Source organism: Thermobia domestica, chromosome 7 (genome assembly GCF_964235325.1).
Source record: "Thermobia domestica chromosome 7, izTheDome1.hap1.1, whole genome shotgun sequence".
Lineage (NCBI taxonomy): Eukaryota > Metazoa > Arthropoda > Insecta > Zygentoma > Lepismatidae > Thermobia > Thermobia domestica.
The window spans coordinates 210,571,809-210,598,324 of NC_137460.1; the positions used below are offsets into that span (position 1 = coordinate 210,571,809).

General features: G+C 34.9%; 1 protein-coding gene across 1 annotated transcript; it reads right to left on the reverse strand.

Annotated features, from left to right (window-relative positions):
* Positions 1-1,767: 1,767 nt before the first annotated feature.
* Positions 1,768-26,172, reverse strand: LOC145689514 (uncharacterized). The gene is made up of 7 exons (XM_081763687.1): positions 25,823-26,172; positions 22,727-23,144; positions 20,253-20,426; positions 12,264-13,286; positions 10,906-11,104; positions 9,285-9,535; positions 1,768-1,923 (listed from the first exon to the last, which is right to left on the reverse strand). Exons 1-7 carry the CDS (start codon positions 26,020-26,022, stop codon positions 1,768-1,770), a joined length of 2,421 nt encoding a protein of 806 aa, XP_081619813.1. The 5' UTR covers positions 26,023-26,172.
* Between the last annotated feature and the right edge of the window lie 344 nt (positions 26,173-26,516).

The window sequence follows — 26,516 nt, forward strand, 5'->3', positions numbered from 1 at the left end:
GTTGATCGCTTCGTTAAACCGTAAAGAATGTGCATTTATGTCATACTGTTAAAAATTGTACATTCGTCGCATGCTTACAACGGTGCCAGGAACGTAGCTAGGAGAGAACATGGGGCCCCACGTACCTCCTAAAAGTTGACTTAGCCCTCCAAATATTTATTTAACGTTATTTATATGAAGGAGCCCATTTGCTAATATGGCTTCCCAAAATCAGAACTCTAGTTACGTTCCTGAACGGTATCAAAAATTAGGATTTCTAATGTACACTCATATCCAAAATTATTGTCGCATGTCTATAAATATGTTGTTCTAGAAATAAAATTTGATAACGAATCCGCCCAGTATTTCTTACAATGTTAGTATGTGTGTATGTGGCAAATTTCAAATGACATGTGGCAAAGACATAGACTATATGTGGCAAATTTCATGTCAAAAGAGCAGTAAATAGGTACAATAAAACGAAAATAATATTGCCTTGTCCATTTAGCAACATTTTATTTTACTAATTATAATTTTCGTATTTATAATTCTTTTCCTTTGAAATTTGCCACAAACATACATTTCCCGATTATACACATAGTATCAGTATTAAAAGCAACCTGCAAAATCATTATCAAATTATATTCTTACAAGAAAACAGTTATAGATATGCGACAATAATTTTGGGCATGAGTGTACATAAACCCCCTTTGCTTGGCACAAGGATATAAAGCAGTTCTAGAGATATTAATTTGATACTATTCAAGGTAACAGTCTACTAGAGATTAATTTGATTTTAAGGTCTTCTACTTTGTCTAGTATCTAGCACACTTGCCTTCGGAGCTCGCTATCCAGGGTTCAATTCCGATAAGAGATAGGGTACAGTAGAACAATAAAAAAATGTTCAGATACCACTAAAGGTAGTAGATCTCCTGCAGCCACCATGGAATAAGAGTAAAGCGTTAAAATAAAAAAAAATACTGATTTTCTTGATTTTTAATTTAAAAAAGATTATCCCAACTGGTCACTAACTGCCTTGTAGAATTTTATGCCTTAGCCACTAAGCTTATTTCTGAGCACGAGCGCACCCACGGGTTACTCCGCTTACACCAGACCCTCAAAAACAATAATTCAAAAGATTCCGTACACTTCCGTAATAAAACCACAATTCCTTAGCAGATAAATTGTTGGTGTATTCTCATAATTTGATTTTACACTTCATCTGTACTATAAATCCTAATTAAAAAAAAATCTAATTCTATCATAGGGAAGTTTGGTAAAATTTTAAATAAGTATATTTTTTTCAAGTGCAGAATCGTTTCAATATTACATACAAGCACTGTCTTGTAGTACTGGACACCTCTCAATACAAAAAATTCTGGCTGCGCGTCTGTGTCCGAGTAAGTGAAGGTAAATATTTTTTTTTAGATGTATATAGTACTATTTATAAATGAATTCAGGGAAATCCCACACCATGAACAGTGTACCTAAGTAGCAATTTGTACCAACTACAGATCGCCAGTGGAATATTTTACCGCCACAAACCCGACTGTTCCCCTCTCGCCACCTCCGAAGTCCGTCCTGGATCCACCCCTGGCCCTATTTTACAGGATGTTTTAAAACAACACTGACAACGTTTCGGAGGTGACCAAAATAAAAATTATATACCAACCTACGGTCAAAAGTGCACAGTTTTGGAGTTACAAGTTGCCGAAAACGTGAAAAAATAAATTAAAAGTCAATCCCTCCACTACTATGGGACCGATTGGAGTCGGGCCAAAACATCACTTAGAAACTAACACGTGTTCTATCCAAATATCCATGTTTCAGAACCTCCCGGAATTTGCACAAGAATTTTTGGAGAAGCAGCTGAACAGTACTCAAAAGGTTTGAAGTACTTTCAAACTGCCCCTGTAAAAACTGTTGCGCAAGTACCGGGGAATTCTGAAACATAGATATTTAGATAGAACGCATATTAATTCCTAAAAGATGTATTGACCCAACTCCGATCAGTCTCCGATCAGTCTCAAAGCAGTGTAGCAATGGACCTTTTAAGTTAATTTTATCACGTTTTCAGCAGCCTGTAACTCCCAAACTATGCACTTTTGACCATAGGCTGATCAATACTTTTTTGTCTTATTTTGGTGTTAGGAATCACCTCTCAAACGTTGCCGGTCTTGTTCTAAAACACCATGTATAACAAAGTTACTCCTTACCAAAACATTTGATGAAATCTAAAAATTGGTTTATTTCTTCATGATCTTTAGCAAAAAAAAAAAAAAAAAAAAAAAAAAAAAGTGGGAGAAATATCCATTTCATTCCGCACGCAAATGTGTACATTTCTAGGACTAACATATAAGTTAAATATAAAGCGCAAAATGACTGGTAAGTACCAACAACTACTCATTTTCGGGTTCTCATTAAAAGATAAATAAATAAATACATTCTGATTTTACTATGTCTAAATAGACTTCCTTTCAGGAAAAATTTATTTGTTCATGAAATAAAGAAACTCACAAAATTTAGTGATACAATGTGTGAAATACATATTTTTTTTAACTTCCTCCGGGCCCATAACTGGGTAATTTACCCTAGCCATTTAAATACAGTGCGTCTCAAAACTTCCTTGACATAGCGTAACTCTGTTATTATCAACAAAATGTAAGAGGGGAACCGGTCTCCAAATATGTTTTCAATCTAAAGTGAAGGAATATTTTAAATCGGACTAGCCGTTTGGGCTGTAGTCTTTATGTGCATAATGTTAAATGAAAATGCAACGTTTCCATTAATAGAGGGACTGGAGGAGGGAAGGGCGGGTCAGGAGGTGAATAAATTTTGTAACAGTATGGTGAATGCTGTTTTCAATGGAGGCTGACCATCGACACGTTAGCGTAAAAGACAGTAACTTCATTCACTTATGTTGTTGATCCAGATAAATGGCAAGGTTGAATTTTCATTATTGGACGCATAAAGAGTGTACAGCCCAAATAGTAGTCCGATTTAAAAATTCCTTCACTTTTGGATGGAAAACATCATATTTGGTGACGGTTTCCCCTCTTACATTTTGTTGAAAAACCGATAATATTTACCCTATGTTAGGGGACTTCTGGAACACCGTGTATATATACAATATACAGTGATGTAATGCTAATTTTTTAGGTGGGTATACGCTCCATCCCTTGTCACACACACACATATTATATATATATACATCGGGTGTTTCAATACTATTGGTCTTTGCACTAAAGTTCAACGTTCATAAGAAAGTTATGAAATATCCTTGCTTATACGGAACTCACACTGGCTCTCTGCGCGTATCGGTTGCATAATAAGCAGGATATGTATATGAAGTAACAAGAGAAGTCTGAATGGAGAGCTATGTTTTTGAGAGCAGCTACCGAACCACTTAACCTATCAACCAGAGACTAAGAAAAAGATTACCTATAATGTTATAGATTAATGTAAGACCTTATTTAGCTCTCAGCGTTAACTAGATCAGGCTGTAGAAGTGGCTGTACTTGTATGACTGATAACTATAAGAAGAAAACAATGACTTTGACCAATGTTGTTTCCGCCATGTTGCTCATTCCTTTGGCCCTATCTATCACTATGACACTTTCAAAGGATGTATTTAATGTATACATATCTCGTTTGAGTTAAAATGTTGAGTACATTTGGAGTAATTTAAGATTGACATTTTGAATTTTAACATTGTAGATCGGTCGCGAGCCACAGCCTACTGGCTGCTGTAATAATCAGGGCCATAACCAAGAAGAAATTAATCGCCCTCAATCTGTAGTTTGTCCGTCCTACAGCTTATAACCTCTCTCTCTCCCAAATTGTGTTTAGTTGGACCAGTAAGGATGGCTGGCTCGATTTTTTAAGAGTAGAATTACTCGAACAGTTATTTCCAGCGAAATTTGACCCTGGGGCCATTCACGCAAATGATTCCAATAATAATAATAATAATAATAATAATAATAATAATAATAATAATAATAATAATAATAATAATAATACGAGGGACATTCAATAAGTAAAGAGACAAATTGCTATAGCTCAATAAAGATTTATTTTAATCTATCAAAACTAAGGCTATTTTTTAATATAATCACCCTTTACAGTTATGCATTTGTCCCATCTTTCTTGCAGCTTCCTAATTCCCTTGGCGAAGAAATCTTTCGATTTACCCCGAAGCCACCTTTGCACCGTCTGGGAACCCATCTGGCACACGTTTTTCTGTACTTTAAAATGTTCCTAATGACATTGTGAACAGTTCCAACACTTACTTGAACTTCCTCAGCTATCATTTCAGCAGTAATTCTTCTGTTATCACGAATAAGTCCGTCAATCCTCGATTCCAACGAAGAACCAGAAACTTCCACTGGACGTCCATATCGGGGTTCATCACTTTGTACACATTCGCCATATCGGGGTTCATCACCTTCAACCCACTTGTACACATTCGCACGGTTCATACAACTGTTACCGTACTGTCTCAACATTCTAGAAAAAAATTCACTTGGTTTTACACCTTCTGCGACTAAAAACCTAATGACTGAGCGCTGTTCTTCTAAGGTGCAATCTTCTAGAGGACTTGCCATGATGAATTGATATTTTTGAAGTTATGTTGACATAAAATTACGAAACAGCAGATCAGAGCATATCCCAAGGTTGCCAGCTAACAACCCTGAAACAAAAAAAAAAAAAAAAAAATGATTAGTGTTAAAAATATAGACTTTGTCTCTTTACTTATTGAATGACCCTCGTAATAATAATAATAATAATAATAATAATAATAATAATAATAATAATAATAATAATAATAATAATAATAATAATAATAATAATAATAATAATAATCGGTCAAGAATGTGTGAAAAAGATTTTGCAGGTCAGCTATCCCAAGAGAGGTTTTTCTTCATTCACATCAGGCAAATGTTGGAATAGTACCTAACAGGCCCCAAGTACTCTCCTATCCAATGCCGAGAAGGACGTTATCCATATGACATCACCATCAAGCCGGAGATGTAATAACAACCGTTATAATGTGAAATAAATAAATAAATATACTTTCTCTGAAGTAGCTGGCAAATTAACGTGTTCTTTTGGATTTTTCTTCACTATTTCCCGATGTATTTTTTCACATTTTCGTCAATGGAATTTACACAGCTATTGTCTCTTTTCCTTTTTAACTAATTTTCTAACATCTTGCAAATTGCGAAGGAACTCTTAATTAGTCAATCCACAAAGAAAGTTTAAACCTTTTGGGATTTCCACTTCGTGAGGTAAATTTAGACTTTCACTGAAACAGTCACTGCTTCCTTACTATTTATCGTAGGATCGTTCGTACTTTTTTTTTTTTTTTTTTTTTTTTTCAGAATAGAGCATCATCTTTTCCTACGGTAGCACTCGCTTGTCCGTATTATACACCAGAAACGAGAAAAGGGTGGAAAACCGGGAGCTTTTTCGATTTTTTTTCAAAATGTTTGGGCCCATTTATATATATATATATATATATATATATATATATATATATATATATATATATATATATATATATATACAAAAATTTACTGCGTCATTATTTACTTGGCCTAGCATCATGGTTCAAACGCCATTTTCTTCGTATTACGCGCTCTTTCAAACGCTACCATCACATGTCCGTATCTGCATCTGAACCGGGATATCGTTTCTTTTTCGAAGAGTCACCCACCTCGGAACTCTGGCCGGCCTGGGTTCACGTAGGGATCTGAAAATTTCTTGAAAAATATGCTGTTATGTACACAGTACGTGTGCAAAATTTCAGTTCGATATCTTGAAAACAAAGAACAGATTTTTTTTTTTTTGAAAATCTGAAGGTGATCCATTTATAGATATACAGGATGGCCCAAAAGTAGGTATACAACCCTGCATTGATTAAATATGACCGTTTATTAAGATAGTGAGGTTATTTGCTTCGTTCTATTTCCACTTTAACGTATAAGTGAAAATAAATCAAATAAACTAGCATAAGTAAATCCTGTCTGGATAATAATAAGTAAATTATATATAATGTCATAAGTCAATCAGTACACTAGACTGTATTCCTACTTTTGGGCTACCCTGTATATACATATATTCTAAAAATTCATATAACATTACTATTTGGCCTAGAATTATGGTTCAAACTTCATTTTCTTCAGTATTACGTGTCCTTTCCAACAGTACCACCCACATGTCTGTATCGTACATATGAATCCGAAAGTTCGGTAAAAACCGGACTTTTTTCTGAAAAACCAACCTCTCGGAATATTTGCGCCCCTTGGGTCCGGGTTCAGATAGGAATCTCAAAAGAAATGAGAAATAATTAAAGATGCACACAATCCGCATGCAAAATTTTAATTTTGATATCTTGAAAATTAAGGTGCGAACTTTTTTGAAATTTTCCTAAAAAAAAAAAAAAAAAAGTCACACTCCTGCCCCTCCTTGGCACCGCCAACTTTACCATCCGGTTGCAAAACGAATCTGGGGTGTTCTTTGATCCATGCTTGACTTGAACAATAAAAAGAACCGGGTTCAATACGTGTTCAAGCGTTTAAATACAACACTACTCCATGGTACTGATTCGTACTATAAATCCCCTAAAGGGTTAAACACTACTAAGGAAATATTTTCGAAGTGACGGCTGTATCAAAATGAGCAAAGATTGCTGTGACATGCTCATACGCTACAAGTCTTTCCTGACTTGTTTTCTACCCATTCCTGTTAAAAATTTTCTTCAATTTTATTTTTTTACCTAAAAGAAAATGAAACAGCAAAGAAAAATGTTTATTTTTACCCCGCCCTTTTGTGTGTGTGTGTGTGTGTGTGTGTGTGTGTGTGTGTTCGGTAGGTTGAGGAGAAACTACTACTAGTACTAGCTTGGGATCGGCGAAAATGCTAGCTGCTAAGTATTTATCGAAATCAATCGCTCCTTTCTTTTATGTCAATTGCGGCTACAAATGAGCAGTATTAATCCCAGGTTCGCTGTTGTAATTGGTGGTATTGGGAACGACGGTGAATGCTTGAAACAAGACCGACGACAGGTCATGTGTTTTGTTATTTTTGTGGAGGCCAACGATTTCTTGGAGCAAATATATTCATTTAATTTCTCTTAACTTTTAAGTAAAGACCACATTTTTCGGAACCTCCTTCCGAGATTAGAAGGGAACTGATTCCATCCCATATTGCCTTGTTCAAATTGTATCCAATCGACAGAATGTGAATTTGAATTTGGAAGGTAGGGACAACGCATGTGACATCTTGGGGAAAAATCACTGCATGTTCAGAGGGCTGTTTGCTTTTTTTTTTTTTTTTTTTTTTTTTTTTTTTTTTTTTTACATTCGCTCAGTCGAGTTACTCTTAGTCGGTTACCTAGAGCATTCGAAAACCGACGAGTTATCATCACTGCGAATGATTTCTATGGTAGTTTTTTTCTTTATTTCCATAAGTGAAAAAAGAAAAAAAGTAGGAAAATTTGGGAGGGAAAGGATGGGGAAGGAAAAGAGACCAAAAAAGGGAAAATTTACAAAAACGAAACAAAACAACAACAAAAAAAAAAAAAAACTAAAAATTTAGGAAAAAAGTTTGAATCTAGTTTGCTTGTTTATTGTGTATTTCTGTATGTGTGTTTGGTATCTGTGTTCTCTGCGTATTTATGTTTTTACCTTTTGGCTTCTTCTTCTTTTTACCTTAGGCTTCTTCTTGTTTCTTGCAGGTTTTCCCTGTGTGTTTAGGTTTTTTCGCCCACATGTTTTATATATATATATATATATATATATATATATATATATATATATATATATATATATATATATATATATATATATATATATATTTAAATATATTTATTTGGTATTCACCTATTTCTTTCACTGCACTAATGGTTTTCACCTGTGTTTACCACACTAACACTTGTGCACCAAAACTAATATTCTTAACACTACACTACACTGTATGCTTTTGCTGTCACTAATACTAATAATCACTGACACTTGTTTTTCACCTATATGACTTTCTATTTACATATACACTTACATATATATATATAACTTCATCTTTTTGCATTATAGAAAAGATCCTAGAAAGTTAGATTCCCACGCCCCCAAAACGCAAATATTTTAAAATAATTGTAATCCTTTGTTTTAAAAAATAATTTTCCCGATTATTATTATTCTTTTTATTTCTTTTCATATATGGAGAAGAGTTTTAGAAAAACAGTGCAGAATATACATTGTGTGTCCCTTACTTCGCTCATCACCGGCAACGATATTGTCGGGGCTTCCACCGATTTTGACGGTATCGTGTGCAAACACGCTTACGTGTTCCTACCTAAATATACAATTGACAATTTTGTTCCACGAAATCTATTACGTTTTCAGAACGTTATTACTAACATTATTATTATTATTATTTTAAACACATTTGTCTTGAAAATTATTAATTATGTTGTACGTAAAGCAGGACTGTTCTATGCAGGTGGACGCTAGAAAGAGCAAAGCCAACGAGAATAGCATCAAACCCGCTATGGTATGTTCCAAAATCAATCAAGGTTGCAAGTGTTTGTTGTTTGTAATGGCTATATGTAGCTATATATTTTATGGATTTATTAGAATGCCACGTGACTTTGTAACTATCTGTAGAGCCACTACCCTTTTTTTAAACTTTGGAGTCTTTAGTCGCTACAGTTCTTTACTTAGTGCGTTATCTTGCTTTTAAAAATGTCCAAAATATTACGAGAACTAAATTATTAAAGCAACATTTCAAAATAATAATAATAATGATAATAATAATAATAATAATAATAATAATAATAATAATAATAATAATAATAATAATAATAATAATAATAATAATAATAATAATAATAATGACAACATAAATACATATATTGAACACACACTGACGATATTGATAAAAAAAATAATGTTTACATTTACTGTAACAACAAAACAGCACAATATAGGGATACAAATAATAATAATATAAAGAAGAAGAAGAATACTTGTTGGAATTACAAATAGTAATGTTTGAGAATAGGTCGTTCCAAACATGTAAAACATATTTCGCCTTTCTCACTTTTTCCCTTTTTTATTTGTACTATTTTCTTTGCTTTCCTTTCTTCTCTGGATTTCCTCCTGGGCTTTCACTATGTAGTCGGGATCTCTACATTTCATTCCACGTGGGATTAATGGATCGACAATCTCTGGTAGCATGCATTGTTTAAAAAAACGACAGAGTTTAGGAAGCATAATATTCTTCCATAAATCTTCATTCCTTACTACCTTTTCAATATACAGAGGTGTTTTGTCGTCAATATACACTACCAAATAGCATTTATTTAGTTCGGCAATGTTTAGCTGTCCCTGAATTTGGTAGTAGTAATCACTATTTTGTTTTAGTTTCAAGCTTCCATCCGGCTGGACAAGTAAGAAAAATGTCCCTTTCCTCTTTCTTATTTCTTCTTGAATATCTTTGTTCCTAAGGGAAGGAACGCACTTGACTTCCACTAGTGCATTCTCTTCAACTACATACCCTGTAAATATGCAGATAATACCAATTATAATATTAATTATTACTTTGTGACGATTAAGGTGTTGCATATGAAAAATTAGTATCCTCCCTATTTCAAATTTAGTCAAAAAGTAAAATTTGTTCGACACTGGTTCAGGAGAAAAGACATAACTAAAGGCAAACTGCAAATCTTCAATCAAATTAAACTCTCGTGAATTACAAATTATGGGCAATATCTTTCCCTTGCAGTTCCAAAATCATAACTATTTGAAGTCATATTGGTACGAGAACTGGGTGTGAACGTTTGCACACAATCACATACGTAAGTCAATGTGTGTTATTGAAGAATGGAATACTAAATTATTTGTTGTATAAGTATAACTACGCGTATTATAAAAATCGCATTGTAAACGTTGAAGTTTATTCAGGAAAAACAATATTTACGAAGGAAGGCGCCGGGTAAATACGGTTGGGAACCTCTGGAAAACAGTCATGATAAACAGGAATAGTAAACTGGTTAACATTTTCTGAAAGGCGTAAGTTAGGCCACCTAACTGTTCCTTCCAGGGACATATTTAGGGGAGCTATTGGGCTCAAGGCCCTCCCTAAATAAATTCGTTATCATTTTTTCGCATTGCACATATACTGCTACTTACAGGCCCCTCAGTCGGCTACGAATAAACGGAAATCAGAATTACGAATATTTTACAGCAGCTGTAACTTTTGCTTCTAGTTTTTATTATGAAAGCAGTAATTTTTGCTTTCCCAAACTTTTTAAATATCAATATCAAAAATTTACAAAGAAACGGAGCCATAAAAAACGAAACTACGAACAAAACTTCAGAGAACAAAATCCACCAGAAATTTTATAGGATAGGACGATAGCCCATCAAACAGGAAAAACCTTTGGTCAGGGTTATAATGGCGAAGGAGCGACCGCGTTGTGAATTCAAAATTTATTGTACTTAATTATTCAATTTTATATAGAAAAAATAACATTCGATTTTTTAAAAGAAGTAAAACGCACATTATATTTGGAAAAAATTTTCAACAAAAGCAACATTTCTCATTTTTTCTTTGAACCGACTATAGTAGATAATAAATACATGTCAGGTAAATTGTATTTGTTCATATGGGCTACTGTTGAATCCAATACTGGAATCGATACTGAAAGTACACAAAATACTTTAGAGTAAATAACCTATATCTATAGGTTCTTAGTTCTCCCATGTCCACGCATTGAAGTGAAGTAAATTGATAGTAGGCTTTATCTCATCTATTTCCGACATGAAAAGTATGGGGCAGGTTTCTAAGTACGAGATGGTTGTATACAGAAAATAAATAAAAATAATTTTCATTCGGAAAGATTTACTAATGAAAAAATGTTCTTACCATCAGGACTAGCGGCCAAAAATCCGTGTGTGAGATCTATGTACAGTCCTCTCTTTTGTATTGTCCAGCCTTTCTCAGCCGCAAGCCTTCGGAGAGCCACATGTTCATAATTCCTCCCATATTCCATGGCTGGTGTACATACATTTCTTTTGTAAAGTACATCCTTTACCAATGAATGACAGGCGGTGTTATCTTTACGCTTAATTATCCTACCAAACATAGACGCTGTTAGTCTGTTACGACGCTGCTCCTCGTAAACTAAGTTACCGTGCTGTCCTCTAGAAGAAACTTCTATATTTGTTCTCTGTTCTGTTGTAACATAATAATAATAATAATAATAATAATAATAATAATAATAATAATAATAATAATAATAATAATAATAAGTTAGTTTCGTTTCACAGTGTGAAACTATGGCAGACTTACAAGCTATGCAAATTCAAAGCAAAATCAAACAAATTCGAGATTGAATCGATTCCCGGAAACCACTTTTCGATATCTCTTACCGTTTTGGCTTATAAAAATCAAGTTTAGCCGGAAGTAGTAGTAAATACCTACCACTTCCAGTTTTGGCTTAAAAAGGATTGACATAGTAAGATGCTAAATCAGTTAACGAAAGCTGCTATTCGCTATCTACTTCCGTTTTTGATTTATGCGCAATTATAATTTTGGCTCCACAAAAATTCAATTGAAACCTGAAGTAATATAAATTTGTACCAGTTCTAGTTTTAGTAGAGAGAAATAAGTGGGCCTATTATTCTTTCTTGAAACGGTGAATCATTTGTTGAAAACAGTTTATAAAATATTAAAATTTCATTGTTTTGAATTTATAGAATTTTTAAAAAGGCCTATTTTTGACCGCCCATTGCGTATTTATTGAATATTAAAATTATATTACATGAGTATTTATTAAACCAAAAATTCATAAAAAAAAATAAAAAAATAGTATAGCATAAAATTTTTTAAACATTACTTTTCAAACATTCATTGAATCACTAATATGAAATATTTACACTTTTTATGCTTGTTATTCAATGGATATTTAAGAAAAAAAAATATTTATGCTTTATTATTATTATTATTTTGTTTGTTTTTTTGAATAAGTATTCATAGTAACATAATTTCAGTATTCAATAAACATGCAATGGGCGGTAAGAAATAGGCCTTTTTACTATTTTATAAGTATTAGAAATCAAACAATAATGCAATTTCAATATTGAGTATAAAATAAATATTCCAAAAATATTGTTTCAACTTTCAGTGCTATTAAAGGTATAAAATAAATGATAAAACGAACTTAAAGTAAACTTTAAAAAAAATTCAAATAATTTAATATGGTTTAAGAAATGAAAACTTACGTCGTATGTTTTGAGCTCGGCTTCACAGGCTGATTGAAGCGAAGTCGGAGACAGCGGTGGTTTATCCGGGTTCGGCCCATAATCTCTGTCCTTTTCTGGTGGAAGTTCTAATTTTCTTCTTACTCGTCGTGAACAAGAGTGAGAACGCTTGCGGCTTCTCTTGTTCATAAATCTCCTGAAATACATTCCAGGACTATTTTCTATCACAGATTTCCAAGGACTACGGTGCCATGTTGCTTTTTTGTTATATGATAGTCCTGTAACATAGCATCGGCGCTGGAAGGCACCGCGATTTGTCAAATTAAGCCTCTTACCAGCATTGAACTTTGACAGAAGGCTCATATACAGCTCAACCCGATTAGTTGTTTCGTTTGGAACTAATCGGTCTGCCTTTCTTATTAACTGGTCTACAGCAGCCATAATGTGGTAATACAATCCGGCCTTTTCTAAATCTGGAACTAAGTTTCTATCTTCTTTCTTTGTACAAAAGTACTGTTTGCACTTCTCGTGGTTCCCAAATACGTGCGATGGACCATTTCGCAGGTCATCTCTAAGATCCTGCACTGAACACTTCTGTTTTGCATTATAGGATATAGCTCCCCGAGCAGCAGCGGTTAGACGTGGAATTCTATCTCGCAAAATTGTTCTGGCTTGCAAGGGAAAACTATTTTGCATACGCAGCTTGTGGAGCGCACATGTATAATTCCGCACACAATGATTTGCGCATTCAACTTTCGTGACTTGACGTCCATACGGCACCTTTTCGATTATCCTGGAGTGAACGCTGGAGTCGCCATCTGCCACAAATCGTTTGTAGCGAAGCGTATGCATTTCTTGGCTCTTGCAAAAGCCTTCTACGATTATGTCAGCTTCCATCGACGAAGATGAGGATGACCAGTTGCGGTAGCATCGATGGTCGCTTGGTTTTTTATTTCTTGATGACGCTGCAGCGCACACTGAACAATATTTGTTTCTCACTCCCAAAAATAATAGCTTGTTAGTTTCTTGACCAATAATACATGCCTGGAAAAGATAATATATACAACAATGTAAGTAAAATTTAAGTATTAGCAACATTATGCACGATAAAACGTAAAACGTATTCAATTTTAACAAAACACAGTGTAGACCTTAGAGCGTTTGCACACGTCCACGGCAATGCTGGCCCAGTACCGATAATGCCGGAACCGGAACCGAGGATGCTTTGCACACGCGGCCGGCAAAACCGGATCCGGCGCTGCTTTGCCCACACATCCCGGTAATGCCGGTGCCAAGAAGTAGTTAGAATTTGAACGTGAAGGATAGAACATGAGTCCAGCAATAAACAAACGACATCTCCTTGCCTTGATGTACGTACGGCGAAGAAAAAGGAAACAAAGCAGTACTAGAAAGATTTGGATCCATCCATTGTTGACAGTGCGTCATGTGAAAGGTTCGTTTTATACATTATATGAAAAGATGCGGAAATATATTGAAACAGGCTGAGATCACGGTATTTAAAATACTACTACTACTACTACTACTACTACTACTACTACTACTACTACTACTACTACTACTACTACTACTACTAATAATAATAATAATAATAATAATAATAATAGGAGGTTCTGAAAAGGCAGCATTGCGGTTGCATATTCACTCAGTCCACAATCGTTCTATGGAACATATGCCAGACTAGACACAGAGTACATGAATACTTTTATAATGATCTATAGGGTAAAGCAGCATGCAACCACAAGACTGGAAGTTTTCTTGTTCTGCTGGTGCTTTTTCAGTTCTTTCTGTAGTTGTGTTGTAGTTTTTATTTACTTTAATTGTATTGGGATGCTTTACTTGGGATGCCTCTCGTAAGCCTCTGTAAAATCATGATACCCTTTCCCCGTAATATATTATGTTCCTTACTACAAACTTTTTTTCATGCTTACACTGTTCGTTTCATGCAAAAGGTTTATGACAGAAAAATAAATGTGGAAAACTTAGTAAATAAAAAAATAACTAAAAATCAATGGTAAAATGGAAAAACATCCCTAAGAGCAAGGAATCGTGAAATAATATTTATAAAGTATTGAAATTTCATTTGTTTCAGGATGTCAAATATTTATTGAATATTGAAAACCGGCCTATTTTTGACCACAGATTGAACATTTATGTTATTATAAATGACACTTTTCTCTTTGGATTTTAACCGCTTCAGCAGACAAAGCTCAGGCCAGGAAGTTGACCATAAAATCGCAATGAAACTGGATTCTCTCTCTCTCGCCTTTTTTTTTTTTTTTTTTTTTTTGTGCGAAGGGAACATATGTAGCGTTGTTCTTTCCTGTACCTCTGCACAAGAAACAGAGCAGGCTTTCTGCTAAATTGAATAGAACAGCGGTACTTCAAATATTGCGAATGGACGTTTCTAACTGCTCTTTCACTTTCTCGAATGATTACCGACGAACTGTACATATCCCTACGCAAGTTTTGTGTGTGTGCCACTACTCTGAAATCTTTCGGGCTGTTTATCACAATGGAAACAGGGAACGCGGCGTATAATGTGTAGTACTGTATGTTGTACGTATTATTGTAAGTGACCTGCTAGGAGTAAGATTGTAATTCCTGGAATAAACTAGACGATGGAATATGACAGCTATTGTAACGGTCGAGATGTAAGAGTATAAAAATAGTTCGTGCCGGCAGGGTCAGAAACAAGAGATTGTCTTTTTTTTCCCCACCTATCCCAGTTGGGGAAGGAGGTGTTTGGAATCTTGGCTAAGATAATTGCCGCTAGTCTAAATTGTAAATCTGCTAGTACAAACAATGTACTGGAAAAGGAAAAGGTATTGTGGTTATAAAATTTCATCCCTTCACTTCAGCTGTTGCTTCTGGCAATGAGATAATATCGAGTTCGCAGAAGGAAGGCTGCAAATGGGAACAGCTCTTCAATCTTCTCTTTCGTGGTCAATAAACCCCCACCCCTATTTGCAGTGACCTTCACAAAAGACTATTTCTGCTTCAGAAGAAAAATAATATCCATTCATCTGTGAAAGCTTTCAGGAATGTTTCGGAGCTTATTTGGGTGTTTCATATGAACATACGTATTTCGCGAAAAATTCACACAGCCAGGAGTGGAAGCGGAAACTATTGAAAGCCTGTTGTTGGCGGAAGGTGTTTCCAATCTCCACAGAATGTATACTAACAAAAATTATATTACTTGTGCTCATAAAAGAATGCCAAGTTGAACTTTTGATTTTATGTTTAGCGTTCCTTTGAGCAGCGAGGCTACATAAGACGTAGATATACAACTCCTGAAATCCGAAGATTATCGTTCAATGCACTCCCACTGGGAATCGAACACGGGATCCCGTTCACCAAAGTCGCGCATAATAGCCATTAGACCAGCAGGGAGGGTCACCCCAAATAGAACGTGGATAGCAAACAAAACAATTCATTTCCCATCTTCACAATGATTGGTAGGGTGAAATTACAACTTACAAACATTATTTTAAAAAGAATGTGGTTAGTTGAATATATAGACAAAATATTCGTCGGCTTCACCCCTAGATCTCCTAGTTTGCTCGGTTTACGGCCTCTCAGTTCATGAACCTAGAACCATATTTAATTTCATTTGGGGCTTCGCCCACAACCTCCCTTATCCCTTTTGATCGGCCAACGGCCTTGCATCTGATAAACTTGCAAGCACACCGAATTTCATTTCAGATCCGGAAAATCGCTCCGTGTACGGCCTCGCATCTCATTAGGCGTTTACTCGACCTATGGCATCGTACCTCATAATCCTGCAAGCATATTGAATTTCAGTTGAAGTTGTCAAAGGATTAGCTCCAACCCAGGTTTGCAGGTTGAGTCAGGTTCAGTACGCGGGGGCTTCGCCCTCAGATCCAGGGGCGTAAATAAGGGCCCCGTAGACCCTGTATTGCGGGGGGCCTCAAGCCATCAGGGGCCCCGAAATCGTGAAGTGGGAAGTAGGGAAGGGGGCTCACTCCACGCTGTCTGCGGGAGCAGTGTTGAATTCAGACATTTTCTCCCGGGGGGGAATGTCAACTCCTCGGGGGGGGGTTGTTTTTATGTATCTTTGCAAGAAAGCAGCATATTTAACAATTCCATCCACATGCACATCTTACCTAATATTGACAAGGTACATTCGCGAAGTGTCCCCTCGGGATTCGTCTAAAATTGATTTAAATGCAAAGTTTTCCGCGACCCAAAGTATATTGTACTAATTTTAGCGGCCCATACGGGTACTTTGCATATTTATGGGCCTTCATATATCCGGAATTCATACACTACTATAACGCTTGGTCACAAAATTGCTTTTAGTTTCTTTAGATGTAACTGAATATAAATGTGGGCATATGCAAAACAAATTGGATCAAGTACTGCTTCTCTGACAGGTTTTTTCCACACCGACTGTCATATTGGATTCAACTTTCGGTTTTTCAAATGGGAATAGGTGCATGTGATACATCAAATTCATACAAAATTTTCTCGGAAATTCATTGGTGTAGTGAGATTTACGGTAGCTTGTACCATTTGCAAGATATTGCTTGCACCATTTGTTAAATGTGAGGTACTTCACAAATTCAACCATTAAAAAGTTGTGCAGGGCCTCGTATGAATATGTGATCTTTTACGTGATTCATTGTTGACGAAATGTCTTCTGAACGTACATACATACAGACACACAGACGTAAATAGGATATGGTAGATCTTCACCGAAATCTGGTCGCATCTAGATTTACATTAGGCATAATGTTCGTAATACAATACTTCCTTGTTCGTAGAATAACATGGAATTAATAACAATTACTCACAGAAATGTTGTAGAGAGTTTGTATTACAGTATTGTTTGTACCTACAGTTTTTTCCAGTTAGAAATTTGTTTTGATTTGTCAACATCAAAAACGTAAGCGTAACTCACATTACTCTATAATGTCTATTCGCGAAGTGCCTAGAGGGATTTAACATGTAATATCTCGCAAATGGTACAAGCTACCGTAAAACTCACTACACCAATGAATTTCCGAGAAAATTTTATATGAATTTGATGTATCACATGCACCTATTCCCATTTAAAAAAACGAAAGTTGAACTCAATATTGCGGATCCAAGATGGCGGCCGGTGTGGATAACACGTGCCAGAGAAGCAGTACTTGATCTTATTTGTTTTCCATATGCCCACATTCATGTTCAGTTATATCTAAAGAAACTAAAAGCAATTTTGTGACCGAGCGTTATAGTAGTGTGTGATTGAATTCCGGGTAGATGAAGGCTCATAAATATGCAAATTACCCATATGGGCTGCTAAAATTAGTAGAATACACATTAGGCCATGGAGAACTTTGCATTTAAATCAGTTTTACATGAATCCCGAGGGGACGCTTCGCGAATGTACCTTGTAAGATTAATTGCTGATAAATATTCTATGTGAGATTACAATTGAAAAAAAAAAAAAACAATCCTTTAATTTTATCTAAAACATTAAATAAAGACTGGCAAAAATATTTTAGACTAAACTTTAACTGCTATTTACAGTAGCTATTTTTGTTATTATTTCCTATATTCAGTAGTTACTGTTTGCTACTAATGTAGAAGTTTTTAAAAAGATTTAAATTAACCCAAATATTTTTTGTCCTAAAACAAACATACATAGGAATATCTTAACAAAAAGTTATCATTCTTTCTCACACTTCTGATTCTAAATCAAGCATATTAGCCTTGGTTTCTTCACTGCATACACATCAATAGCTTAGTTTACGAAATCTTCAGTAGGATTAGTGCCGTGTCGTGGAAAATCAGTGCTTGGCGCGAGTGTATACGAAGGCACCCCCGTATATATGAGTGAGGTCGACGGACCAGCCGCGAAAGGTAAGAACATTTTAAAAAGTAAACCCTGCTTTTCCTTGATTTTGAGCACTTTTCATTACTTTTTTCCTTTCATTTTATATATGTGCACATGACCACATCGCACTTACTTCGGCGCCCGGGGCCGTCGCCCCGCTTGCCTCTCCCACATGGCACGGCATTGAGCAGGATCTTCATCACCTTCAATAGCAATCTTTCACTTAGAAATATATACTACTATTATATTGATAAATTCTATATAAATCTTTAACCCAGGAAGGATAACTGTTCCTCCCTGATCCCCTAAATGACGCCCTCTGAATCTCACCCTTTAACTGACTTATTTTTAATTAAAGAAAAGTGTGTTTAATTTAACAATCGTAAAACACATTACGTCTGTTACTTCCGATGCGAGAAATGGGATTTAGGCGCTCTATTTGAGATAATGCAAAAACTGTACATTTTCAAGAACTGAAGTCTGCTGACATCAGAGATTATATAGAATGATCGAAAGATCTTCTCTATCTTTCCTTTCCTATCTCAATCTGTGCTAGTGCTACCTACTAATATATAATATAGGGCAAGAGTATAGTACCTACTAAAATACAGAACTTTCTTCAACAGTTAACAATTTCATGTTTTGCCAAACTCGGTCATAGCGTTAAGAAATACAAGTTTTATTCACTATTTGGTATCCTATCTTAGATGTTACATGGGGGGCGCGGTGGCTCAGTGGTAGAGCGTTCACCTCTGGTGCTTGGGGTCCCGGGTTCGATCCCAGCCCCCGCCAAGTGAACTTTGTGGTGAACAAACACTGTGCTCGTGGGTTTACTCGGGGTTCTCCCGTTTCCTCCCACTTTCTTCAATCCACCATTTCACTCATCTCTCATCATCACCGTCTCCTTTAGCCTAACCGGCATAACCGTGGGACGTAAAACTAAAAGATTTAGATGTTACATGTTTAATATTTATGTAGAATGGGTCTGCGTCGCGTCATTTATATGTATATTGAGAGATCGGATTTCGTCTGCACGTGCACGGAAAGAAAAGCAAATAATTGCGTGAAGTAATTTCTACATTTTGTGACTGAAATTTTTTGAGTTTCTTCGGGGGGGAATTAATTTTCTTCGGGGGGGAGATTCCCTCCCGGGCTACCCCCTGAATTCAACCCTGTGCGGGAGGGCCCCCAAGCCTTTAGTTACGCTACTGCTCAGATCCCCTACATTTGCTCTTCATATCATACACCTGCACATTTCCCGAATTTTTGTTCAAATTCCAAGTTTCATGTCTCTAACATGCCGGGGTTCCGAGATTTGAACATCTTTTCTTCCCGCCTCTTTTCTTTCCTTCTAGGATATACACCGGTGTACATAAAAACGCTTAATAAGTATCTAATAATCTTCATTGAAAAGTATAAATACCACATCCATGTTCCTAACCTTCAAAGATTCCAAGATATCGACATCTTATTATAAGAATTACAATGTAGCTCTTTTCTTCTACTTTCACTAAAATATCAAAAAATGCTGAAACATGTGTTAATTTATTTTAAATGGGAAATCCCAATACCAAATTTCAAGTCTCTAACCCGGAGTGAACATCTTATTATAGTAATTATAATCCACGTCCATTTTTCTTCCCTTCTGGGCCATATTAAAAAAAAGGCACTGAAATACGTGCTACATTATTTTAAATGAAAAGTCCAAATACGAAATTCTATGTTTCTAACCGTCAGAGTTTCCGAGATATTGGCAAGATACGAATTGCAACTCCCATTGCATTTTCCTTTTCTCCCCTTCCTATTTTCCTTTCCCTTTCGCCATTTTCCTTTTCTTCCCTCCTCTTCGTCCCATCTAATTAAAACATCACAAAACGCTAAAAACATGTCAAATGATTTTCAATGAGAAATGCAAATATCAAATTTAAAGTATCTAACGTCACGAGATTCGGAAATAATTCCATTTTATTAAAATATTTCAGACACCATTTTCATTCTATCCCTGTCGCATTACCAAAAATCATTCCTTAGTGGTACTCTACGTCACAAATCCTATGTATTGTCCTAATTTTTTATTTTGACTTCTATATGGTTTAGTTTTTAATTCCTTCCTATATAAGTCATTAAATTTGTATAATTATACTCACCACTCCAGAAGCTGCATTGTATCCATGTCCATAACTTCTTTTGCTCCACCCTCCGTCCACGTATACAGTTATCCATGGTATACCATCTGGATCTACATGGCCCTTTTCAATTGCTAATCTTCTTTCTTCCTCTCCAGCTTCTTTCATCTGACTCCAAAGAGAATCTGTCCACACCTATAAAAGATATACATTGTTTTAGAAAACATGGCATATCGTTATTTTGTTCTAATTTTGATTCATTACAAATCTCATTACCCATTTACTTTCTACTTTGAGTGATATCAATAACGAACAAGATAAATTTCCCTAGTCATCGAGAATGTGACTCAGTTTCTCTATGATTGTGCAGAAATTATACGGATAAATAGTTATTATTTGTCTCTGCATGCTTTGTCTGGTATACATTGCAAATACTAGCAGCGTTCAGAAAATATCAGTTTGAATTTTACTTTGTATAAAATGTAGATAGCGACTGAGGCTTCACCTCTTGAATCCCACATATGCTCACTCTCCGATCTCGCATCTCATAAACATAAAATCATCAATGTTTGGTTAGCCTACGGCCCCGCACCCCTGCAAGAGTGCTGAATTACAGTCGAAATACCGGAGGATTTGTTGCAGAAAGGTTTCTAAAACTATTTCCTTGTGGCCAAATAGCGTTCTCGCTTGCTGTGTGGGAGATTCGGGTAATATTTCGTGAAAGATCAATGGTTTGGATTTCACGTTAATTTACAGATTAAAGTCTCGTATGGCTCCGGTGCGCAACCATCTCATCACACACACCATAAAGTATTCTTGACAACATCAATATGAAAATTCCACGAGAGCAGCAAAACGAGTGTGATCCACAATTCGTTATATGGCGGGTTACGGAAGCTGAGGATCATAGCGAGACTACGCTTGGGTCGCAGAGTGGTGCAAACTCCGAAAACGTAATCAAAAACCCCTAAATCAAAGTCTCAACTTTGATACTTCTCCAAATAGATAGGTTAGGTTAGTATTTTAACCATTAGGAACCCGGTTTTGTGGGTCAGATGCATATACTGGCTTTATATATATATATATATATATATATATATATATATATAAGCGCCGAACTCCTCACATCAAGGTCTCGCTCGCTCAATTTCCTTGTGATTAAAGTTATTTTATCATTTTCTCCAATGGAGTCAGCGATTGAAAATAAGTAGATTTTAACTACGTACGTTAATTGTAATAAAATTTGCTTGTTAATATATTATTGAACCATTTATAACATCTTTTTTCCATTATTTTGAGTTGAAATTGCAAAGTTAAAAATGTGGTGAGTTCAAAAATCTTACTACACCCCACCCTTCAACAGCTGCCCATGTTGACCCCATTTTGTTTAACCCAAATTTATCCTGCATTCGCATTTAGATATGAAATTTATGCACCGATCCTGAAGGAGACGCTGATGATGATAATGAATGAAATGGTTGAATGAAGAAAGTGGACGAAAGAAAAGAACCCCCAAGTAAACCCACGCAATGATATCTGTCCGTTTGGCGCGAGATGGGATCAAATCAGGAAACCCACGTACCAGGTGAACGCTCTACCATCCACCACGACTCAAATATTCGCAGTTAGGCGGCGAATTCATGCTTTCTTTCAGACTCCCCCGTTCAATATGAAGTGGTGATAAATTTATTTGTCATTAATTTATTTACAATTCAAAATTAGCCGCTTGGGAGACCCATTTATATATTTTTTCTTATGAGGTCGCGTTAGTTCAGTGGTGGAACGGACCCTGCTTCGATCTCGGTCCCACCAATGTGGACTTTATGGTGGACAAACACCGCGTAAGTGTTTTCTTTGGAGTTCTCTAATTTCCTTCCACTTCCTTCATTCCACCATTATCGCTTATTTCATCATTACCGTCTTTCTTAGTCGCGGTGCAGAAAAAAAAAGATTTTCTCAAAAGCAAAAGTAATTTATTATAAATCCGTCATATTTGATCGCTATCAAAGCTGAAATCACCGATTTATGTGCTTTATGTGTTTTTTCTTTTTCTTTTTTTAACGATTAATTTACGTTTTCGAATTTTCCACATTTTTGGCAATTGAAACTACTACGTTGCCCTTGTAACCAGGTCAGCAACTAGAAGGGGGCAAGGGGCCAGACCTCCCTAAATTTTTCATGGCTCGCAGATCTCAATGCATCATATACTATATTAACACAAAAAATCATGAATTTATATATTTGTAACAATTATTTTAAGACTTGGGCCGCCCTAACATGTTTATGGCACCCCCAGACTTCTATGGCTGGCTGCGGGCCTGCTTGTAACTAAGATTACTTTCATTCCGCAAGTGCTATTATGATAAAATCTTCTATACAGAACTATATCAATACAACTATTATATTAGCCACTTGTGATATTGTTGATAAGTAGGAAAGTATATTTGTCAGTTTTTTTTTTTTAAGATCAAACGGATTTGTCAATTATTACTTACCGGTTCCAGATCTTGTTCAATCTTGTTGAAAAGTTTGAAGCTCATACATGGGATATCCATAATACTGAGAAATTCCTCTAGATGAGAATACCCACTTCCAATGGAAACAGTACCCCAAACAGCTGCAGTATTGATTACAGATCTTTTCGACTGTTGTTCCTCCTCTGTAGAGTGACATACTTCGCGTTTGCACACGCGGCACTTGAAATAGAGGTAAGACACTAGTCCTGAACGTCTCTCTCTATGAAAATCCATTTTTCCTAAGACACATATCTTTCTGTGGTTTTCTTGGAGCTTTATGGACCACTTGAGAATGTGGCCCAAATTTACAATTCGGTAGCCATTTGGAAAGTCATTGCGACTAACAATCTCTGTTTCGGGCTCCACTACAAGAGATGGTAGAGACTCAGTGTCAGAGCTGAAATGACATATAAAAATAATAATAATAATAATAATAATAATAATAATAATAATAATAATAATAATAATAATAATAATAATAATAATAATAATAATAATAATAATAATAATAATAATAATAAATTATAGAAATGAAAATGAAATTTATAGAAATTTAGTGCTTATATGTTGAACGATATGGCTTATATGAATAGGGTGAATAATTGAAGGACAGATGGTCAAAAATTACTTTTTTCCTGTATGTAGGACTGCGAAATGTGTTTATCTTTTTAAACATTTGAATTAGATTTTCTTCTCTATGACTATTATATTATCTCCTATTGTCGCTCGAAAATTAAAACCAAAAAAGTAACTTTTATATGAAGTTCAAATGTGAAACTGGTTTTGTTCTTTGGTTTGCAATTTAGATAGATTAAAACAGTGCAATTTTAGACTCGGTTTCATGACTTTTCGGGGAATAACCAAGAGTAGAAAATCATATGGAGCAAAAGCCACGACGAAAAAAAAAAAAAGTTGAGGGCGAAAATCACGCTGCCGGAATCTTTGATGTAAACAAACAACTGAATGTTGTTGTAGGAGGCTGAGTCCCCTTCAGGTGTGAGTTGACCAAGGATTTCTAAAAATTATTTAGTAGGAATAATCTGTAAATTAAGCATGATTTTTTAAATAGCTTTCCACTAATAAATTACGTATAGATTTAAAGTTTGAATTTCAGACTTTTTTTTAAAGTAACATTTCGATACATAAAGAAAATATGTATTGTTGAAATTAAATGAGAGAAATAAATCACACGAAAAAAAAGCCTTTTAAGTTAGTGAACAATGTATATATATATATATATATATATATATATATATATATATATATATATATATATATATATATATATATATATATATATACAAGGGCGGATCCAAAGGGAGGCTAAGGGGCTATAGCCCCCCCTTGACGCTCAGGTTTACATTGGATAAAATGGGCTTCAATTCTGCTTTACACTGGATAAAACGACAAATTATGGTTTAGCCCCTCCCTTGATCATATCCTGGATCCGCCACTATATATATATATATATATATATATATATATATATATATATATATATATATATATATATATATATATAATTACTTTTTCCTCTAAACCTTCAGTTACAATGAACAATTTAGCAGGTGATTTTCCTCGAAGTGTACATATTTTAGCAGTAAACCATTATAAAATGTGTGATAGAATGAGTCGAGTAAAGTACATTTCTTCAAGTCTGAAATATTAATAGTCCTAAAGTAAAATAATCGTTTAATCCTTATTGTAATTCTATATGTTGTCAGTTAAATTAATTCCTATTTTTTATTTTAGCTGTATATTATAACAAGTTTTTGTAAAGCATCTAATTCAGGTGAATTCTAAACAGTATCAAAGAAGATGGCAAGTGTATTAGGGTATATATATTATTGAACCAATAAAAGTAAACACTTAATAAATAAGGTAGAATACATTTCCTAAAATACCTACATATACAAACACATAATATTCAGACATAAGATGCAATATATATATATATATATATATATATATATATATATATATATATATATATATATATATATATATATATATATATATATATGTCGCTGGTCTAGTGGCTAGCACGTGCGCTTCTCTGCAAGGGGTCCTGGGTTCGAGTCCCGAAGGGAGAGCATAGAACGATTGTGGTTCGGATTCCATGTTAACCAGTAGGTCCATGTTTCATATAGCCTCGCTGCTGACAAGGGACTCTAAACTAATATATATTTATGATCCGAGAGAAAAGTGAAATTTGCCATTGCATCATAAAAAAGTAATTTAAACAAGAATACTTACTATATCTACTGATCCTAATTTCGATTTTTGCAAACTTGTCAAGATCAACGGGTTATCAGTGGTCGATTTGGAGGAAATACGGAGAACGTCGTTCTCCATTTACCAGAAAATCAAATATCCGTTCCCCTACTTTATTTCGTTCTGGAACGCGTTACCCCGGAATCTTACAAAATAATTTTGTTATTCAATGTATTAGAGCATTTTATATTAATACATAGAGAGTGTTCCCCCACTTCTTTAAAGCCAAATCGACTACTGCAGGTCGTAAGATATGCAAGGTCCTAAAAATAGTGATTTTTTTTTAAAATGTGGCATATTGTTCCAAGCCCTTCATATATAACATTGCGCATAATACTATTATTATATGTATCGCTGTATAAAATTAAACACGCAAATGATTCACGTAATTGTATTTTAAAAAAATAATACACCTAGCAATATTATAATAATCCACTAAAAGATTAGTGAAACATGTGAAGGGTACAGGGAAAGAACATGGTAAGTACATTTTTTTTCTTCGATTTTGAGATTGCACCCAACCGTAAAAGTATGCGTTGCACACGATGTTTTGGACTACTCAAAGTGGTAAAAAATTTTGATCATTCCTCTGTAAATTGGATGTTAAAAGCAGCTATATGCGTAAAGAACACGCTCAGTCAGACTACAAAAATGAGTTTTGGTATAAAATCAATAAAACTGGATTTACAATGTTCTTTCCCTGTATACATTTAGATAGAATGATAACAATTTTATAAAAGAATCATTTTATGTTGGTTCAAAGTAATTAATAATCAAGATGGAAAGTAAAATAAATCTCACCTTTCTTTATCATTTGATTCATCCCTTGCAATTGGAACCTCCATAGAACTTCCACTTGTTTCTTCCAAAGATACACAAACAGAAGTGTCACACTTGGAGCTATCTTCTATTTTACGCCTTTTTATCCAAGATAAACGAATAGCCTTAGAATGCTTATTTCTCTTCCTACTTCTGGAAGGACATCGCCGCGTACGACCCATTTCTAAAACACTAGCTGAATAAAACTGTGCGTTGGTAACTCTGTCAAGACTTATCCAGACTGCAAGAAGTTCCGAAAAAAAACGTCGCCTGAAGTGGGAGGCGCCACCTCACAAACCAAGAGGGTGGCATTTTACATATTACGAAATTGTTTCATGTTTTACTTTGAAATGCATATGTCTATATCCAAAACTGTGGTACCAATCAAAAGACAAATATATAGGGATTTGCCTGATATGCCATATATAGGAATAAATAAAGTATTTTTGACAAAAATAGTGCTCAAAACTGAAAGTTTGTTCCTCATACGGAATTCAGTAGTATCAGCAATGCGCTTTTCCATTTTCAATTAATAATAATTTAATATCTGTCACGATATTGACGTGTATTATTATTTTATGTCAATGAGAAATGTGTAAAGAATCATATACTTTTTTACAAAAATATTTCTGACAATTGATTACAGAGAAAAACACGTAATAAAAATGCATAATTA